Source organism: Carlito syrichta, unplaced genomic scaffold (assembly GCF_000164805.1).
Source record: "Carlito syrichta isolate Samal-C Ts95f unplaced genomic scaffold, Tarsius_syrichta-2.0.1 Scaffold301568, whole genome shotgun sequence".
Lineage (NCBI taxonomy): Eukaryota > Metazoa > Chordata > Mammalia > Primates > Tarsiidae > Carlito > Carlito syrichta.
The window spans coordinates 574,974-596,847 of NW_007245664.1; the positions used below are offsets into that span (position 1 = coordinate 574,974).

Below are 21,874 nucleotides of genomic sequence, written 5' to 3' on the forward strand. Positions count from 1 at the left end.
ACCGTGGGCTCAGGCAGTCCACTCACCTCAGCCTCCCAAAGGTGTGGGATTACAGGCTGAGCCACCGAGCCCAGCTACCGAATTTTAAAGTGTAATTTTTTTTCAGCTTGTGGTGAATAGTATTAGGAAAAGCAGGCAAACACAGCAAAATCAACAAACAAACACAAATTGCAGCCATTTCCCCCCTGGTTAAAAATCACACCTATATCATTTTAATTTTATTTGTATTACAGATTTTTGTACCGAGAAGTAATTTACAGGGTTTATCCATCCTACTTTGGAGAGTATCTGATTTGCATATAGCATTATATACATTAAGGCTTCTTATCATATGTTTAAAACATTCAGCAATTCAGTCTGTTTTTCATTTGCTGGTATGTTGCATGGCTCTGTAGTGGAAGTAAAGAAATATAATGCTTTAAGGAACATATAAATTGGGGGAGTAGCTTGGCATCTTTTATTACTTATTAAATAAGTACTAATAGAATTGAGGGTAGCCAGGCATCTGTTAGCACTTATTAAATAAGTACTGATAGTGTCAGCCAGTTTTTGATGTATTTTTATTAAATGATGCTGAAAATGGGTGTTTTAGGAGTTCAGGTAAGGGCACAGCTGGCCTAGAATGGCCTGGGGAAGACTTATGGAAGAGAAAACAGTGGAAATGTACATGTTAGGTTTTGTTGGGATTTATTTAGGAGATCGGATTGTCTAGATTAAGCCTTTGAGAAATGAGAATGCTTGGATATTTTCAAGGAAGGGTTGTAAGTGGTTGGGTCCATGTTGAGAAAAATAAGATACAATTGAAAATTAGTGTTTAAGTCAGATTGACAATACATGGAAACAACTGAAAGAGTAAGAGATACAAGGCAGAAAATTAAATGAGGAAAACTTCATGGCTTGAACTAAGTGGGTGACCATCAAAATGGGCAGAAACAGGCAAACTCAGAGAATTGAGAAAGAGTCATGACTGGACATGGGAACTAATTGCTTGGTAGGCACAAAGGACAGGCCATGTATCTAAAGGTGGTTTTGAAGATATAAACCTGGAGATGAGTGAAAATAAGAAACAAACCCAAAGAAGACAGAAGGGATTACTGGCTTTATGGAAAGATGACTTGGTTTTCAGGGAAGTTGATTTTATCAGAGAAACATGAAAATATCAAGCATGCAGTCACTGATGTGGGACTGGAGCTTGGGAGAGAAATCAGTAATAAACCACATTGTGGTAAAGGAAACAGTGAATGTGAAGGCTACTCTTTGAAGTTTGGGACCTAAAGACAAAGAGAAATAAGATGATAGAGCATAAGGGCCTACCTATGGTTTTTATCGAGAGGTAGGAGTAGCATGTGTTTGTAGATGGAAAGGAAGAGGCTCACAGTCCTGAGAGGTAACAATTTGGGCTACTTTATTGATGAGGAGAAAAGCAACCCAGTGGTCCTAAAGTCCCTGGGTTCTGAGGACCCTGGTTAGTTATGTCCTGGTCAGCCAGTGTTTTATCATACAAGGCCTCGGCCACTGGATCCTAGGACAGTAAGTACTTCAGAAGAAGTACTTGGATTAGTGCACTTCATGCTGTGGTAGAAACGTCTCTGTCATGTTGGTGTTAAAAATGTGAAACATGAGTGAAACAGGGCATCTGTAGACATCCTTCTATGTTGTATCAATTTGGAATTCTTTTCTGGTTATTAGACTTCTTTGGCACAGACTGCCGAAAATCTGATTAGCACCAGAACCAGACCACAGCACAATGGAATCTCCCAGCTTAATTGTTACTAGAGACCCAACCCCATATTTTCCCTGATCGTTGGGTAGTTCAAGGTATGTTTTCACAGAGATAGTATTTGTTGTGTTGTTTCATCAGCTTGCTGAATGTAACTCTAGTGGCCTTGTAAGTAAATTCCATAAATCTTCCTGCCTGTGAACACTTTACACTCTCCCAGTGCAACCTCCATTGTGTGGAGCATGGAATAAGTGAAGTCTGTGTATTGCCTCCTAGAGCCCCATTCTTCTTCTTCTTCTTTTTCTTCTTCTTCTTTTTTTTTTTTTTTGAGTCAGAATCTCACTCTGTTACCCAGGCTGGAGTGCAGTGGCACACTCATGGCCACCATAGCCTCAAACTGCTGGGCTCAGGCAATCCTTTCACCTCAGCTTCCAAGTAACTGGAAACACAGGCCCTCCCCACTACGCCTAGCTAATTTTTTAATTTATTATAGAGACAAGGTCTCACGAAGTTGTCCAGGCTGGTCTTGAACTCCTGAGTTCAGGCAATGCTCTTGCGTCCCCTTCCCAAAGTGCTGAGATGACAGGCTTGAGCCACTGCACCTGGCATGCCCCATTCTCATTGGCAATTGGTCTGCTCTTGGTGGGCGTAGAGTGCCATGGTTAAGAGTATAGTCTTTGGAGGCAGTAAATCTAGTTGAAATCCGGCCTGTTATTTTGTGATTGTAACATCTTAGGCCAGTTTCTTAATACCACCAATTCTGTTTCTTCCAAGATGTAGATAGGAATTCTGATTTCATAGGTTTGAGGCTCCAGGAAGGTCTAATATTTTAAAAATTTACTATATTTGATAAGTACTGAGTAATGTGTGTGTGCTTATAATGGTGACATAATTGCTTTAAAATTTAGTTGGGCTACATCTTGTTTATAGGGTGCTTCATGGATACCCATTGATGATAATGCTTAGTTTCATCCTTAAACCTTCAATGCATGAATGAATAGTACTTAGCACCCTGAGTCTCTGAAAAGCTTTTACATGAGTGATGGGTAGATTTGCATGCCTACCTATGCTCTGTCACTTGGGTATTTTAAAACTTTAAATGTGGTAAGGGACTGTAGAAATGAATTGATATGCTTTAGTCCCAGTTTAGATATTTTTAGGAACCATGATGGTTTCTGTTGCAGATCTACTATTTTCTTTCACAGCCATGGGAACTTTTTAGAATACTAATCTTAGAAATAGTAGAACAGCTGATTTTAGCCCAATCCCAATGTCTGTGGCTTTATAGCAGATTGATTTTAATTTTTAAAATTGACATAAAATAGTTGTACTTATTTTGGGGGGTACATGTTGTATTTTGACACATGCATACAATGTTATGATCACATCAGGGTAATCTGGATATCCAGCACCTTATACATTTATCTTCTGTTTATGTTGGGAACATTATAATTCTTCTCTTCTAGTTATTTTGAAATATATAATAAATTATTGTTAACTATAACTTTCTTACTGTAGTTTTAAATACTAGAACTCATTCCTACTATTGAACTGCATTTTGTACCCATTGACTAACTTCTCTTCCTCCCCTCCTGACTCCTTCCCTTCTCAGCCTCTGGGAACCACCATTCTGCTCTCTGCCTCCATGAGATCCCCTTTTTTAGCTCCAGCACGGGAGAGGACATGCGATGTTTATCTTTCTGAGTTTGGCTTATTTCACTTAGCATAGTGACCTCCAGTTCCATTCATGTTGCTTCAAATGACAGAATTCATCCATTGATAGGCACTTATGTTGATTTCTTATCTTGGCTATTGTGAACAGTGCTGAATGACATAGGAGTGCAGCGAGGTCTTTGATATACAGGTTTCTTTTTCCTTTGGATAGATACCCAGCAGTGGAATTGCTGGATCATATGATATGGTATTTTTATTTTTTCCTTATTATTTAAGGAATTTCCATACTGTTTTCCATAATGGCTGTAATATTTTCCACTCCACCAACAGTGTGCAGGCATTACCCTTTCTTTCTTTCTTTTTCTTTTTTTTTTGAGTAGGATTCTCACTCTGTCACCCAGACTGGAGTACAGTGGCACGCTCACAGCTACCGCAGCCTTGACTTGCTGGGCTCAGGTGGTCCTTCCGCCTCAGCCTTCCAAGTATCTGGAGTCACAGGCATGAGCCACCATGTCCAGCGAATTTTTTTATTTATTATAGAAACGAGGTCTCACCATGTTGCTAAGGCTGCCCTCAAACCAGTGGACTCAGGCAATCCTCTCGCCTCAGCCTCCCAAAGTGCTGGGATTATAGGTGTGAACCTGGCTTACCCTTTGTTTACTTGCCAGTATTTATTTTTTGTCTTTTTGATAATAGCCATTTTATGGGTGAGATGATATCTCAGTGTAATTTTAATTTGCATTTCATGGATGATTAGTGATTTTGAGCATTTCTTTTCCTGTATCTGTTGGCCATTTCTTTCTTCTTTTGAGGTGTCTATTCAGGTCTTTTAAATTATATATATATATAATATATATATGCACTATTGTTGTTTGAGTTCCTTATGTATTCTGGTTATTAATTCCTTGTTGGATGGTTAGTTTGCAGATATTTTCTGTCATTCTGTAGATTGTCTCTTCACTTTGTTGATTTCTTTGCTGTGAAGAAGGTATTTAGTGTGTTCTAATCATATTTGTCCATTTTTATTGTTGTTGCCTGTGCTTTTAAAGTCTTACTCAAAAAATCTCCTGTGTTTCCCCAATGCTTTCTTCTAGTAGTTTCAGATCTTACATTTAAGTCTTTAATTTATTTTGAGTTGGTTTTTCTATTCTTTTGCTCAGAGATACTCTGTTTCCCCAGCACCATTTATTAAAGTAACTGTCTTTTCCCCAGTGTTTGTTGAAAATGACTTGACTGTAAGTGTGTAGATTATTTCTGGGTGCTCTATATTCTGTTCCATTGGTTTATGGGTCTGTTTTTATGTACCAATACATTGCTGATTTGATTATTATAGCTTTGTAGTATAATTTGAAATCAGGTAGTGTGTTGCCTCTCACTTTGTTCTTTCTGGTCTGGATTGCTCTAGCTATTTAAGGTTTTTTGTGGTCCATATGAATTTTAGGATTTTATTTTCTATTTCTGTGAATTATTTCATTGGTGTTTTGATAAGGATCACATTGAATCTGTAGATTGCTTTGGGTAGCGTAAACATTTTAACAATGTCAGTTCTTCCAGTACATGAGCATGGGATTTCCATTTCTTGTGTGTCCTGTTCAATTTCTTTCATAAATGTTTTATAGTTTTCCTTGTAGAGATCTTTCATTCCTTTGGTTAAATTTATTCCTAGGATTTTTTTTTTAAAGCTTTTTTTGGTGGGGGGGATTGTTTTCTTGATTTGTTTTTCAGATTGAACTCTGTTAGCACATAGAAACACTACTGATTTTTGTATGTTGATTTTTGTGTACTACACCTTTACTAAATTTATCAATTTTTTTGAGTGTTTTTCGGTTTATCTAAATATAAGATCATTTGCCTGCAAACAATGATAATTTGACTTCTTCTTTTTCAGTTTGAATATCCTTTATATTTTTGTTTCACCTAATTGCTCTTGACAGGACTTCAGTGCTATGTTAAATAAAAGTGGTAAGAGTGGATATCCTTGTCTTGTTCCAGATAGATATTTGTAAGAAGGCTTTCCAATCCCCCCCATTTAGTATGATATTAGTTGAGAATAGATATTTATCATATATAGCATTTATCATGTTGAGGTATTTATTTTTTATACCCATTTTGCTGAGAGTTTTTATTATGAAGGGATGTTGAATTTTATTGAATGCCTTTTTAGCATCTATTTAAATGATCATATGGTTTTTGTCTTTGATTCTGTTGGTGTGTTGTATTGCATGTATTGGTTTGCATATATTGAACAATCCTTACGTACCTGGGTTGAATCTCACTTGATCATGGTGAATGATCTTTTGATGTGTTGTTGAATTTGATTGTCTGGTATTTTGTTGAGGATTTTTACATCTGTGTTTATCAGGGATATTGGCCTCTAGTTTTCTTTTGTTGTTGTTGTATCCTTGTCTGGTTTTGGTATTAGAATAATGCTGGTTTTATAGAATGATTTGGAATTATTCCCTTTTCAATTTTTTGAAATAGTTTGAGTAGGAGTGGTATTAGTTCTTCTTTTAAATGTTTGGTAGAATTCAGCAGTGAATCCATCAGGTCCTGGGCTTTTCTTTGATGAGAGATTTTTTAAAATGACTGCTTCAATCTTGTTACTCATAGTTGGTCTGCTCAGGTATTCTATTTCTTTATTGTTCAGTCTTGGTAGGTTTTATGGGTCCAGGAATTTATCTGTTTCTTACAGCTTTTCCAATTTGTTGGTGTGTAGTCATTCATAATAGTTTCTAATGGTCTTTTATATTTCTCTGCTGTTAGTTTCAATGTTTGATTTTTTCTATGATTTTATTTATTTGAGTCTTCTTTTTTTTCTTAGTCTTACTACTGGTTAACTGATTTTGTTTCTCTTTTAAAAAGCCAACTTTTCATTTTGTTGATTTTTGTATTGGTTTTACGTCTCAATTTTTATTTCTGTTTTGATGTTATTATTCTAGTTTTGGGTTTGATTTGGTCCCGTTTGTCTGGTTCCTTTAGTTGCATCATCTGGTTGTTTATTTGAAGTCGTTCTACTTTTTTGATTAGGTGTTTATTGCTAAAAACTTCCCTCTTAGTACTACTTTTGTTATGTCCTAGTTTTTGGTATGTTGTGGTTCCAGTTTCATTTATTTCAAGAGATATTTAAATTTTCTTGTTAGTTTCTTCACTGGCCCATTGGTTTTTTAGGAGCATTGTTGTTTAATTTCCATGTATTTGTACAGTTTCCAAAGTTTCTCTTGCTACTGATTTCTGATTTTATTCTGTTGTGATTGGAAAGGCACTTGATATGATTTTGACTTTTTTGAGTTTGTGGAGACTTGTCTTGTGACCTGACTTATGGTCATTCCTAGAGAATGTTCCATGCACTGATGAGAAGGATGTGTATTCTGTCGCAATTGGATGAAACGTTCTGTAAATATATGTTATGTTCATTTGCCCTAGGGTAGAGTTAAGTGATAGTGCTTCTTTGATTTTCTCCTTGGATGATCTGTTCATTGCTGAGAGTGAATGATGAAGTCCTCTGCTGCTATTTTATTGCAGTCTGTCTCTCCCTTTAGATCTATTAACATTTATTTTATATATTTGGATGCTTCAGTGTTGGGTATATGTATATTTACTATTTTTATGTTATCTTGCTGAATTCACCCCTTTATCATTATATAATGACCTTTTACAAATCTCTTTTTACAGTTTTTGATTTAAAGTCTATTTTTTCGGATACAAATATAGCTACTCTCTTTCGGTTTTCCTTTGCATGGGATATCTTTGTCCATCCCTTCACTTTTAGTGTATGTGTCCCTTTATAGATGAAGTGAGTGTCTTGTATGCAGCATATAATTGGGTGTTGTTTTTTTAACTCCATTCAGTGACTTTATGTCTTTCAGTTGTGGAATTTGGTTCATTTACATTCAATGTTGTTATTGATAGGTAAGGACTTAGTACTGCCATTTTGTTACCTATTTCCTAGTTGTTTTGTAATTCTCTAACTTTCTTCTTTTTTTATTATCTTCTTTTGTGGTTATGTGGTTTTCTCTGGTAATATGTTTTACTTTGTTGCTTTTTGTTTTCAGTGTGTCTATTATAGGCTTTTGCTTTGTGATTATTATGAGACTTCAAAGTGGATTGATTTTATAATCTGCCTGGAGGCAGTATTGGATCAAAAAAGCAGTTTTTCTTTCTTGGACACTTCCACGATGAGTAGTGGCCATGGCCCTGCTTTCTATGCTTCTCCTTAGAAGATTTGTTAAAGTACTTATTTACTATGCTAACACAGTGAGTGGGAAGAGCAGGCACTCCACACTGCACTTCAGTCTGGGTAATGGGAGCAGGCACTCCTTAGTCAGCCCTCGAGGGATTACTTTGTAGGTCCTGCACCTCTTGGAGCCCATTTTCTTATATATAATCTGAGTGTTTGCCTGATAAAGTTTTGTGCTTTATTTTATTTTATTTTTTTGAGTTGGAGTCTTACTCTGTTGCCCAGACTAGAGTGCAGTGGCTGCTCCCGGCCACCGCAGCCTCGGCCTGCTGGGCTCTGGCGATCCTTCCACCTCAGCCTTCCAAGTAGCCGGAATTACAGGCATGCGCCACCACGCCCGGCTGATTTTTTTTATTTATTGTAGAGATGAGGTCTCGCTGCCCAGGTGGGTCTCGAACCCGCGGGCTCAGGCTATTCACTCACCTCAGTCTCCCAAAGGCACGGGATTACAGGCTGAGCCACCGAGCCCGGCACAAATTTTGTGCTTTAAATGAGACAATACATCTAAATGAACAGTGTCTTGCCTACAGCATAATAAGCCCTCAGAGAAATATCATGACATTGTTGCAAATGTTGCAGTAATTCAGGATACTGAATTATGGTTAAAGAATGTTGATTAGCTCACTTATTATAGTATTTGCATATAAGCAGATGATCAATAAAACTGTTCTCTTTTCACCCCTGTTCAACTGCCCACTACATGCTGTTCCTCATGAATAGGTAACACGCAGGATGACATTCTGACTATAATGAATCTTTCCTCAGCTCAGATCTAGTAGAAAAATGCATGACCAGTTTAACTGAATACTTCTGAATGTCAGGAATGATTATGTTTTAGAATTATATTTGCATGTTTTAAAAATGATTGTTCTAGTAGCACATTAAAATATGTGTATTAAACTGTCTTGTTGTTTAGATGCTATTGACTGAGTACTTGGATATGAAAAATACTCGTACAGCCTCTGAACCATCAGCTCAACTAAGCTATGCCAGTACAGGAAGAGAGTTTGCAGCCTTTTTTGCCAAGAAGAAACCTCAAAGGCCAAAAAATTCTCTTTTCAAGTAAGTATTACTCTGCTAGTAAGATAGCAGGTATCAAGAAGTGTTAGGTCCGAGTAGTATGCCTTTCACTTTATGGATAGCCATTACTTTCTTTAGCTAAAGTTGATTAAAGTAATTTGTAGGAAGTGAATATATGTTCATTGTGTTTACTTTTGTTTTCTGTAAGGAGAAGTGGCTGCTTTGGAATTTGGTTACTGGACTATCTGGAACTCTTAATAAAAATTTGGAGCTTGTTTCTCAGTTTTATATAAAATTAAGGGAAATGAAACTCTCCGGTAGTTTCTGGGAATTTTATACGAAATAAAAAGAAATGAAATAATGTCAGCCTTGAAGAAGCCCCAAGTGCCAAGAAACAACCTTTGTTAATAAAGTTATGCAAATCTTAGCCAAGCAGTATTGTACTGGGCTTTATGTGGTTAGATGTTTAATAAAAGAACAATCTGGAGTTTTTTTTTCTAATTACTATCTTAGTTAACCTCATCAGGCTTTGTGCCCAAAGTGTAATAGCTAATGATTAATAATACTGATATTAACATTAATAATAACCATTATTGTTGATTGAGTGCTTCCTGGCCACCAGGCACTGTACTAGGTGAGTTTCAAAAAATGATCTCAACATATTTAATTTGGATTATACCAAATTTCAACAGCAGTAATAATAGCTAACATTTCTGGTCCTTACTAAGCGCTAGTCAGGGCATTAAGTCATTTTCATGGATTATCTCATTTACTTATTATATCAACCTTATTAGAAAGGGTTCTATTTTTAATCCTCTTATAAACATAAAAAAATTGAAACATGAGGGGCTAAGTAATTCATGTGAGGTCACATGGCTAACGAGTGGTAGAAACAGGCTTTGAATCCTGGCAGTGTAACTTCAAACTTATGTGTTCTCTGGGTTAACAGATATATAAGAACTTGTTATTGTGAATGTAGGCATGTAAAATGATCACAGAAGTACCATCCCAATATTTTCAATTTGTTCTTTTTCAACACCTGAAGCTTCAGTAGCTTTTATTGATTCACTTTTATCTTGACTTCATGGTGTTTTTATTAATTACGTCAAAGTTTCAACAGTTCATTTAGCTTGTGATCTCACAGCGAGGAGATTTACTATGTCCCCGTCTGGAATGAAATCTGGTCTGTTTGTTGAATGCATTTCTTTTTAAACTGTTTTTGTTCAGACGGTAGATGCAATATTAAAATGCTTTTGATTGCAAGTAATGTAAAACCACAAATAGAATAGACTGAAGCATAGGAAAGTTATCGTCTCCTATATTAAGGATGGATGTAGAGGCTTTTTAAATTCACCACTACAGTATCACAAAGGATCCAGTTCTTTCTATCCTTCCACCTGGTCATTCTCTACACGTCAGTGATGTTCTCCATTGTGACCACGAGGTGTTTGCCTCAGCCCCAGTCCAATAACGTTAGTGCCGCCAAGGGTATGGCATGTGACTCTTCCTGTGACTCTCTTTCTCTTTAGAGGTTATTTTTTAGAGCAGTTTTAGGTTTATATAAGAGTGGAGCAGGAAGTCCACAGAATCCTCTTATAGTCCCCTCTTCCTTAGTATGGCATATTTGCTGCATTTGATGAATCATTACCGTGACAGCATGATGAACATAAGTCCACAGCTTACAAGAGAGTTCACTCTTTATTTTGTACACTTCTAATGGATTCTGACAAATGCAGACCATTGTGTGTCCACCACTGCAATGCCATAGGGAGCTGTCTCATGGTCCTACACATCTTCTGGCTTCATGTGTCCATCCCTCCCTTCTCCATTCCCTGGCAGCCACTTGCCTCCATAGCTGTTCTCTTCCAGAACGTCATGCACTTAGAATCATGCAAAATGGAGCCTTTTCAGCTGCATGTTACTTAGGGGTAGGCAGCTGAGGCTCTTCCACATTTTTTGTGGGTTGATAGCTACCTCTTTGTATTGCTGAATCACATTCCTTTGTGTGGAGGTGCCAGAGCTTATCTGTTTACCCACTGAAGGGCGTCTTGGTTGCTTCCAACTCTGGCAATTATGAATGAAGCCTGCTATATACATTCAAATACAGGTTTTTGTGTGGACATAAATTTTCAACTTATTTGGGTACATACCAAGGAGCACATTACTGGATCATGTGGTAATTCTGTGTTTAGCTTTGTAAGACACTGTCAAACTATCTTCAAAGTGTCTGTACCATTTAAAATATATTTTCTATTAATTATTAATTATCCATTATTCTGCTAAGCGTCAAAGCCCCTCTGCAAGTTCCTATTAGGTTCTAGGATCGGCTCTCAGGCCCATTCCTAAAACAGTCACTGACAAAGGGAAGCAGACCAGAGGTTGTCTTAAACCAGGCAGGTGCATCTCTGGTGCTTGGCTTCCAGCTAGAGAGGAAGCCACGTTTCCTGAGCACGTTTCTGAGCAAGGCGGGAGCAAGGAAGCAGAATGCCCAGGTGGAGTCAGGGATATGCCGGCCAACCAGAGAGACAGCGGAGGAAAAGGTGGTTGGCAGAGCAACTAAGAAGCCTCAGATGCTGCTTAGTTGGGCCCTTGCTTTTCTTTCCCTTTTCTTTTTTCTAGTTCACTTACATTTCTAAATCTAGGGTATTGCAGAAAGCAGGCTTCAGGGTTTTTAGAGTTCATGCTCTCAACCGTTTACCCCTAACTTTTAACCTCAGACCCCACAGACATTCTCAAGCGTTTAGCTAGTGCTCCTGAAGTTGTGGTTTTAGAAACTATATATATATAAATCTATCTCTCTCTATATATATATATTTATATATAGATATATATATCTATATATATCTATATATATAAATCTATCTATATATTTATATATAGATATATATATATTTAGATATATATCTAAATATATCTTAATATCTATATGTATAAATATATATATATTTGGAAATGAACAAATTAACTTAAATACTTGTTAAATATTTATTATTATTAGGCAGTAACAAACATTCATCACTGTCACAGTAGTATTAGGCCATTGTTACAGATTGCATACTTCTTGTCTGGCTCTATTGTTAATGAGCTGTATGTGTGAGCAGGTCTCCTGTTTTAGCAGACCTTGGTGCCTTTGACTATAAAGTAAGGAGGTGCAACTGAATAATCTCTAGTGCCTCTTTACTGTAAAATTATATGAATCCGTGACTTGTTGCATATATAAAAGGAATTCCTGAGTAGCAAAACTACAAGTCATAAAGGATGAAGATTTTGGGAGCTGTAATCTGTTTTAATCATGTCTGTGAAAGGCTTTTATTACCCTCTTTAATTGCCCCTAGCCAAGGTTAATTAAGTGTGTGTAAGTCCTCTCTTATTGTGCTATCTGTGTCTCTCTATTCTTTGCTTAAGACTTTTTCCCTTTGCCATATCTGATCAATAGCTGTCAGTGTGCTTTTTAGAGGTCAGTGGCTTCCCTTCTGCACTTGACTGGCAGGTGGCACTTTTGAAGTACTGCACACTTTGCCTTCTTTCTAGCTGTTAGCGCCCTCTTATTTCTAGGCAGAATGCAGAGAGGGTACTGAGTAACCCAAGTGTTTCTCTCATGAGCTGACATTATTGTGGTATTCTTTCTTGTCAAACAAAGGTTGAAGAAGACTTCATTAAGAAAATGATGATGCACCTTCCTTGTTGCCAGAAACCTATCCCCTTGTCATGGCTGCCCTTTCCTATGTTGCTGCTTACCCCTCAATGGCAGTCATTCTTAGAAGGATTCCTCCTTCTGGCAGGTTGTTATTCGGCCTTTGGAGATCACAGGTTTGCAATGAAGAATCTCTTAATATGTCAAAGGATTTACTGTTTGATACAGTCATAATTTTACCCTTCTTTCTTACTTGCAAGTTTCTCTTAAGACTGATTTGCTTGTGTGTTTTTTTAGCTTTTAGAGGCAGAGGCCTTTTCATTGTCGTGCATCTATCTCCCATGTTTCTGACCTCCGAAACTGGGATAGGTGTGAACACACATGTTATAGCTCAGTATTTCTGAGATTATTTTATGTGGTGGGTGGATGGTCAGAAAATGACTGCTGTTTAGAAGCAACATTGTTGTAGGACATTTGGGAGAGCCCTCGATGCCTTGCTTCTTTGCTGTCATTATTCAGCGGCATTTCTGGTCTGCCTTTGCACTTGTCCTCTAATGGGGAGAGCCAGAAAGATGGGAGTTCTGCCCCAAGGAGCCGGTGTGTCTGAGGTGGCAGCTGGCAATCACTGATGGCTTTTGAGTTGATGGCAGCATACTTAGATGTCTTGATAGGATGTGCTTGCCGCTGTGTCTGTCGGGATACTGGCCAAGGTTTCTAAAGGCAGAATGACTGGGACTGATGAGAGCTGTGGTCTGAAGGCAGAATGAGTGGGACTGAGAGAATGGTACCAGCTGAGAGGGAGAGTAAGCAGAAGAGCCAGATATGGTTGGAGAGGCATGTTTTCCAGGAGTATCCTCCGGAGGTCAAGAGCTATTGCCACTGACCCTGGCCCTGGCCCTGGCCCTGTCAGGGTCTGGCCACAGTGTCCTGATTGTGGGCCAGTGGGAGCATCACATAGACCATGGCAGGATACTTTAGGAGCGCACAGCTGCACACTATGTCTGACTGGTGCCTGACTCCTTCCCTGTTTTCCTGCAGGTTTGAATCGTCCTCCCATGCCATCAGCATGAGCGCCTATCTACGCGAGCAGAGAAGGGAGCTCTACAGTCGGAGTGGAGAACTTCAAGGTAGGTACTTGGGCGTCTTTGGAAAAATGAATGTTCCATAGGTGTATCTGAAGTGGTTTTTGCAAGTGAGTTTGTGATCTGTATTCACAGGATTCAAGATAACTGAAGTCGAACGACTTGATAATTAGTTTCTTCTGTCATTTTCTGGCATATGCTGCCAAGTAACTGAAGTATTACTCTGGCCACAGGATTTGTAGACCTGTACTGTTCAAGTGGGAATTGAGAGCAAGAAGAGGGGAAGCCAGACTCTTCTTGCTTAGAGAGCTGACATCAGTCAGTCCCAGGCTAGCTGAATGCCCTCCTTCTGGAATTGCAACCACTGTTACTTCTCACAGTTGTTTCGACATCTTCTGGAATATGGTACGAGTATCTATGATTTGGAAAAGGGCAAAGGAAACCTCTGTCTTTACTTAAATGGAAAAAGGATGCTTCCAAATAGTATGGTTTAGTCAGCATAACTTTGATACCCATGTATGGTACCAAAGAGCTATAATCTGCAGGAGGAAATACTAGAAAATAAAGTATAAAGAAATAGAATTTAAGAAATCAGACCAACAGTTCCTTCTGTGACAAAAATCATGGTAAATTGTGGTAAATGTAATTAATTAGGAAAGACTTGCAAGGGGCTGCTAGGTGTTCGACATATGAAGTGCTAGAAGGGCTGGCTGTTGAGAACAAAGAAATATAAGGTGGAACCTTCAAATCCAGTTATGGTGAGACATGGTGGCTCACACTTGTAATCCTAGTACTTTGGAAGGCCAAAGCGGGAGGATTGCTTGAACCCAGATGTTCAAGACCAGCCTGGGCAACATAGCGAGACCTCATCTCCACAAAAAATAAAAAATTCTCAGCCTGTAATCCCGCGCCTTTGGGAGGCTGAGATGAGTGGATTGCCTGAGCCCGTGGGTTCGAGACCCACCTGGGCAGTGAGACCTCATCTCTACAATAAATCAAAAAATCAGCCGGGCGTGGTAGCACGCGCCTGTAGTTCCAGCTACTTGGAAGGCTGAGGCAGTAGGATCGCCGGAGCCCAGCAGGTCGAGGTTGCGGTGGCCGGGAGCAGCCACTGCACTCCAGTCTGGGCGACAGAGTGAGACTCCAACTCAAAAAAAAAAAAGAAAAAATTAGTCAGACATGATGTCCCACGCCTGTAGTCCTAGCTACTTGGGAGGCTGAGGTGGAGGGATTGCCTGAACTCAGGGGGTCAAGGCTGTGGTGAGCCATGATCGCACCATTGCACTACAACCTGGGCAACAGAGCAAGACCCCCACTTAAAAAAAAAAAAAAATCCAGGTATGAAATTTAAGGTGCGCGCGCATGCGCGCGCACACACACACACACACACACACACACACACACACACACACACACACACACACACCAGTAACAATCAGAAAGTAAATACTAACAAACTAACTGGGCAGTATGGATAAAATGACTCGAGAATTTAAGAGAAGAGAGTGATTGTTTAAGTTTTTTTAGAACTCTGGACTTTAAGAGGGACAGGCAAAAATACTTTTATTATCTTTGGTGCATTGAGGGCATGCAGAACGTTTTGCAGTGACTAGCCGACACAATTAAATATTTAGTTCTTTGATTTTGTTTTTTGAGACAGGGTCTTGCTCTGTTGCCCAGGCTGAAACGCAGCAGCCTCAAACTCAAGGGATCTTTTCCCTTCAGCCTCTTGAGTAGCTGGGATTACAGGCGTGTGTCCCTTGTCTGGCTAATGTTTTTATTTTGCATAGAGAAGGGGTCTCACTGTGTTGCCCAGGCTGGCCTGCAGTGCCTCATCTCAAGTGATTCTCTTATGTCTTCTTCTTAAGAGTATTGGGATTATAGGCATGAGACACCACGCCCAGCCAGTTAAATATTTTGGTTTTTAGAACTCATAGTTCTACATCAGAACACTGTGAGGTAACAAGTCTACCTTTCTGGATTTAAAGACTATTGCCTCATTCTTCCTGCCTTCACCTTCTGTATTAATCAATAAGCTGTTAGTTTTTCCAAAGATGTTTCTTTATGCTCATGTGTATTTCACAGTGATAGCCCCACAGCTTGGATATGCAGTTGCCCAAAGTAAAAGCCTAGAAATAGGGGTAAGGTCTCAGAAGGGAGATTATACTGCCGGCATTTTATTTAATATTAAAGGGTTGTCATTTATTTTGGAGCACATACAGTGTGTGCACACCTCAGAGCTTTGACATGTAGGAGTCCAGAGGGTAGTTAGAACCAGAATACATGAAGAACACACTTGCCCTGTGGTTGGACAGGGGCTAAGGAAGGGGGTGACACATGCTCTGACAGGCCGCTCCCTTCCTGGGAGAACAGAGCGGACTGCACAGTGTGAAAAAGAAAGGATGGCACAGAGCAGTCCTTCTTGCAGAGGTGTGTTGTTCTTCTGCTGCCACTTGGGGTGCAGTGGGTGATCAAGGGCTAGAATATTTTTCATACTCAGTGTCCTAATTTAAATTTTTTCAGAGTTGGCTTGAGGTATAGTTGAAGTTTTTCTCCGTGATTTCTTTCCACCTGTCTTCTGGTGTACATAAATTTTTTTAATGGTGACAGAGCTTTTCTCTCTTCTTTTTTAGGTTGAATACTGAACATTTCATTTTTTTCAAAATGAGTAAACCTTATTTTTCAGAGTAGTTTTAACATCACTTCTAAAAAGAGTCCTTGTAAGCCTCTGTCCCCACCCTTACCCAGTTCCTTTAGGGTCACTATCTGGCTCCAAGTGAAAGCACTGATCTGAAACTTCAAGGTAGACCACACTGTCAGTGGGCAACAGTGCAACCTTCCATCACTCAGATTCAAGTGTCATTAGTCCTCAGGGGTAAATGACCGACAGACTTTTATTTTCCTTAGGACAAGCAATGTATGTGCTGTGCCATGGCCATGCGGATGATATCCAGTCCCTTGTTCCATGACCTCTTCAGACAGCGTTGTGTGACTGTGCAGAGGAGGGCTGCTGGCCCAGGTGCCTCCATGTAGGGATCCAGTGCCCTCACCAACTCTGCCCCGTGAGCAGGCCTCATCACCTCTGTGCCTCCCGTTTCCTTTTTACTGTTAATTGAAAATAGCCTTGCTGTGAGGTGGTTTTAGAAGTTGGGTGGGTCGACTGGGAGTGTGTTGGATGAAGTGTCTGGAAGAGTGAGCTCTGTGTCCTTCCCCCTGGGTTGTCGTTTCTAGGACTGCAGTGTCCTTGCAGGGTTTCCACAGGTGTTGCTCATCCTTTCTGTCTGGGTCATCATACGGCGGAATCCTCTCAGCTTCCCAAAATACACCGAGTCATGTCTTGTTCCCATGAACTTCCCTGCTGGCTTCCCCTCACCGGCTGCTCACAGACACACCTGGGCTGTGGCTCCTGCTGGGCATTGCTGCCATGTCTTAGTGCTCTCTCTCCATCCCTTCCGTACTCCTCAGTGTGAGTTTGCCATAAAACTCTGAGTCCTATGAAGGCATACTGGTTAGTTCCCATGCTTCACACCGTGCCTGGCGCAGTAAATGTCAAGGTGATACTGGAGGACTTGGTGATAGAATGAAGGAGGACAGTGAAGCTCTCCAGTAGGACGGAGAGAACTTGAAGAGGGCCTCAAGAGGACATGGAGCCACCGCAGCTACCACCAGCCTCTGGGTTTCCATTGGTTTTTGCATTTAAGGCGAAGTAGAGGTTACACACGTGTGGTTTTGTTCTCGGCAATTATAAGCCTTATTATGTAGAAATGTTGCCCTTGAGTTGTCTGGCCCAGGACAAAACTGCTGTGTGTAATTGAAAAATATTTGTAAAACCTAACTGACAGAGGAATTTTATTCTGTGAGGATGGTTAATGGGGAAATCACTGTAATCTAACTAGGAATTTTCCCATCCTTCAAAAAGTGAGTTGAAACATGGGACTTTCAAGCACAAGTCTATTGCACTTATCTGTGTTTGGCAAGATATGAAGACTATCTCTGGTTATAAGAGAAGAAAGTAATAGTTAGCAAGCATGTCATGTTCATAATAATCACTGGGAAATACTTCAGTTGAGCTGACATATCACATACTTTGTGAGAGAAAGGATCAGCTGGTCAGCTTTTTAAAAGTTTGGTGGTGTCTCATGTAGGAACAGAAGTTTCTCTGATGAATGCTTTCAACGTTTCTATAGGAAAGAAGAGGGACAAGCACAGTAGCCATCCTTTCCCAGTTATTCCATTAATGTGGCAGGCCCAGGACCACAGTGAGATCTGCATTTTACCTCATCCTTGAAAAGGCATAACTGAATAGTTCAGGCAAATCAGAAGAGACTGGCAGAAGTTTCTCACTCTTCTGTTCACAGCATGTAGCTGCCAGCCTCGCTTCCTGGTGGTCAGGTTTGGAGGTCAGCTTCTCCCTCTGTTGGGGGAGCAGCAAGAATATCCACCAGAAAGGCCAGAAGGAAACCAAAGTCGCATTGAAAGCGCAAATCGTACAAAACTGAATTCCGGCCAACATTTTCAATTTATCACGCAATTAAAAAATGTTAACTTAGCTGGGCTCAGTGGCTCAGCCTGTAATCCCACGCTTTGGGAGGCTGAGGGGAGTGGATGGCCTGAGCCTGCGGGTTCAAGAGCCGCCTGGGCAACTTGGTGAGACCTCATCTCTACAACAAATCAAAAAATCAGCCGGGTGTGGTAGCGCATGCCCATAATTCTGGCTACTCAGAAGGCTGAGGTGGAAGGATCGCCAGAGCCCAGCAGGTCGAGGCTGCGGTGGCCGGGAGCAGCCACTGTACTCCAGTCTGGGCGACAGAGTGAGACTCCAACTCAAAAAAAATGTTACCCAGTCTAAGTGTACAAGGTGATACAAAAGTGGATAAAAATGAGATTTCTTTGGTATTACCAACTCATCTCAACTGGCTCTAACTGCTATAGCACAGATGGTTTATTCTGTAGTCTGCTGTTGGACATTGGACTGGGGGGTTGGGGTGCCGCTTCAGTCACAGGTAGAAGTCTAACTCATGTTTGTCGGCCTTAGTCGTTGACTTCCTGCTATTTTCAGTCTCTCTGCTGCCCCTTTGTGCTGCTGAGACAGCAGTGCTGAAAGCGAAGACAGGTACGAGTTTTACTGAACATTTAACTTGAATATAGCTTCTGGTATAATGCATAATTCCCAAGAGAAAAAGATAATTGGTGAATGTATTATCTCGTGGAGGTTAAACAAAAATGAAGACTGCCACTTGTGACCAAAACAAGCTCTGGGGTTAATCAGTCCCATTCTGCCTCAGTTTTCTCAAAAGAAAGCTATTGTCAATCCTGACTAACTTAACGTACTGTTAAGTTAGGCCTTAAAAGTATGGAGTAACTGGAACCACCGTATTGAGTTTAGGTAAAATCGTGCTCCAAAGCATTGCCATTGAGGAGCAGCCTCAATGCATTTGCCTGCTGACCTCTCTTCCCCCTCAGCGCAGCCCCCAGTTGGCCCTCCTACATGTCACCAGCGCCCTCCTCCCTGCCAGACTTCATCCTGTGTTTCTGTGTTCATCTCACTTGGTCTTTCTGCAGCTGTGCTTTTCTCTTTCTCATGTTCTTTCTGAGTCATAAGCCTGATGGAAGATCTCGTGGCTTGGTCCTGGGATTTCTTCTAAGCTCACTCCAAACACTCCCCAGACGGTCTCAGCCAGGACCATGCTTTCTCATTGCCTGGTGCAGATGGCCTCACTGTCTGTGTCTCTTGCATGAATCTCAGTGTTTCTGGCCTCTTTCAGCATCTTGTTTCTCCATATCATAATTCTTTTTTTTTGAGTTGGAGTCTCACTCCGTCGCCCAGGCTAGAGTGCCATGGCACACTCACAGCCACCCCAGTGTCCACCTGCTGGACTTAGGGAATTCTTCCGCCTCAGTCTTCTAAGTAGCCGGAACTACAGGTGTGCGCTACCACGCCCAGCTGATTTTTGATTTATTGTAGAGACGAGGTCTCACCAAGTTTCCCAGACTGGTCTTGCACCCCTGGACTCAGGCAATCTTCTCACCTTGGCCTCCCCAAGTGCTGGGATTACAGGCTGAGCCACCAAACCCGGCGAGTGACATTTCTATAGACCTGGCATTAAAGTATTCTGTAAAGCTCCCACCACTTGAGGATGGACTTTTCTAAGAGGATATGCTTTACATAGTATACTGGGAATTACTAGTATAGGGGAAAACTGGGCTCTTGAACTAACCTGGCCTGAATTGTCTGAGTTTTCTCTAGTGGGTTGTGAATATTGAATGGTATGGTCTGTAATTAATCTCTTTGGAGGTGTCTCGGCTTAAGGTAAGACAATATTTGCAGTAGATTAGCCATAGGCTAATTATTCTTTTTTACAAAAGAATTTATTATAGACTCTTAAATAATAAGATGTTGGGGCCCTTAAAGTAAGATTTCATATATGCACACATTTTTAGGAGCATTTTGGCTGAAGTGAAGTACAGCAATTTTACACTCATACCACTCATTTGTTCCACAGACTTAAGTACAGGAAGCACTTGTAAAGATTTATAATCCTGAAGTTTGAAAATTCTTTGTAGTCCTTTAAATTTTGCTTCGCAACTTTGTTAAGAACTATGAAACAATATGCAGGGGATGTGAAAAAAGTATATTTTTCCATCTAAAAATGATAGTTATTTCAAAATAACTTCCAATCTTTCATAGTTATCTCTTTTGTTTTGGCCTCTAAAATAGTATATAAAAGTGATTTCTCGATTTTTAAAAAGGATTTTTAAATTGACTTTTTTCTTGATTTTTAAAAGAAGGATCTTAACTTACTTATATGTAACTTTTGTCTTTTAATAAAATTATAATAGAATTTTTATTAATGCAAATTTCTATCTATTTATAATAAGTTATAAGTAATAAATACACTTACCTCAGGTCATGAACAGATTAATGCATTATTTTAAATCATTTAGGAAATAGAAATATTCTTATGCCACATTTGTTATTGAGTATTCTATCCCTTAGCTTTAATCTATGTGATACAGCCATTTTTTATTTATAAATTTTTTTCAGTCATGGATTTAGTTTATATAAGATGGACTTATTTTCTGGATAACTCTACTTTGTACAACATTCTTTCTACCCAGTGCACAAATCACTGGTAGCTGAACCACGTGGAAGAACTTGGAACTTGTGAGGAAATGGATCTGGAGCATTCACAATGGCATCACAAGTCCCATTGCTTAGTAACACCTGGGAACCTCGCTCTTGGGACACAATACTGGATCATCACACAGAACTAGTTGGTGACATGTAATCTACTTCTGAAGCATTACAGTCTATTTATTCATTCAAACAGATCTGAGAAAAGAGAGAATGCTGCTAATTGATATATATTTCACTTTTAAAAGTGGTACTAATGCATTTCTCTGTATCTATTTTATACTTCGATTATAAGGTTTTTTAAAAAACCAAATGTATAAAAATAAAAACAAAAACTTCTCAAATGATACAACAGAAAATTTAAAAAGTTACCTTGTATTTTATATTGTTCATCATTTGGTTCACATCAATTTAAAAATAAAGTCAAAATAACAGCACTGCTCATTTTCTTAGACTTTCTTGTTTAGGCCCACAAGAAATTATATTCTTGGCAACTCATAGTTCTGAGTTAAACTTTGTTAAAATATAAAGAAGACCACAAGCATTTATGCCATATAGTGAGGAAAGTAATTATTAGAAGCTGATAAGAACGCTAAATAAGACACAATTTGTAAGGGAATTTTTTATTTCAAACCAAGGTTTGGATCCTTTCAGAAATACTAATATTGTTAGTAGAAATTGCCTTATCTGAAGTGATGTATCAAAATTCAGAAGAAGCTGTAAATATGCATGTAGTATGATGTCTGGAAGTTAAGACAGTAGATTTTCAGGCGAAAAGGGCTTTAGAACACGTTGTCAGTGCTTTTCAAACTCTATTCTTAACCATAGAACTGTTTTCTGTATAAGTCTTACTTCACAGTTCAGTGTAGAAAACAGATGAAAGTGGAGATGGTCTGGCCAGGTGGTGTTCAGTGTGCAGGCCTACCTGTTTTTGCCCACACGCCATCTGCTGCTTTCCCTTCCTCCCTGTAGGCTTGTGAGACCCTCACACTCTCGCAGCAGACCCCTACACGTAGGAACATTGGATATGGGAGAAAGGTGACATTACAGATTTGTAGGAAAAAGACAGACTAGTCAATAAAGGATGGCAAGACTATTGATTATCCATATTTAAAAAAAGAACTGGATTTATGCCTCATATCATTGAAAAAATATTTAATGGATTGAGAACTCAAATGTGAAAGACAAAACTTATTGAGAAGAATGTTCATAGCAGTATTACTTTAATAGCAAAAACCTAGAAACTACTCAATTGCCCCTAGAAAGGAGAATGGCTGTATAAATTGTGGTAGACCTATACAGGAGAATACTGTGTTGCAGTGAAAATGAACGAATTACACTGTACACCGACTTGATTGAACCATGAAAGCAG

At 39.5% G+C, this 21,874-nt stretch overlaps 1 protein-coding gene across 1 annotated transcript in view; it reads left to right on the forward strand.

The window, feature by feature from the left end:
* The window catches only part of LOC103257154 (exocyst complex component 4), a 235,348-nt gene extending 217,447 nt beyond the window's left edge, over positions 1-17,901 (forward strand). The window contains exons 8-10 of the mRNA XM_008054880.2: positions 8,548-8,693; positions 13,324-13,416; positions 17,794-17,901. Coding sequence (XP_008053071.1) covers positions 8,548-8,693; positions 13,324-13,416; positions 17,794-17,866 — 312 coding nt within the window. The 3' untranslated portion in view covers positions 17,867-17,901. The remainder of the gene's footprint in view (positions 1-8,547; positions 8,694-13,323; positions 13,417-17,793) is intronic.
* The last annotated feature ends 3,973 nt before the right edge of the window (positions 17,902-21,874 follow it).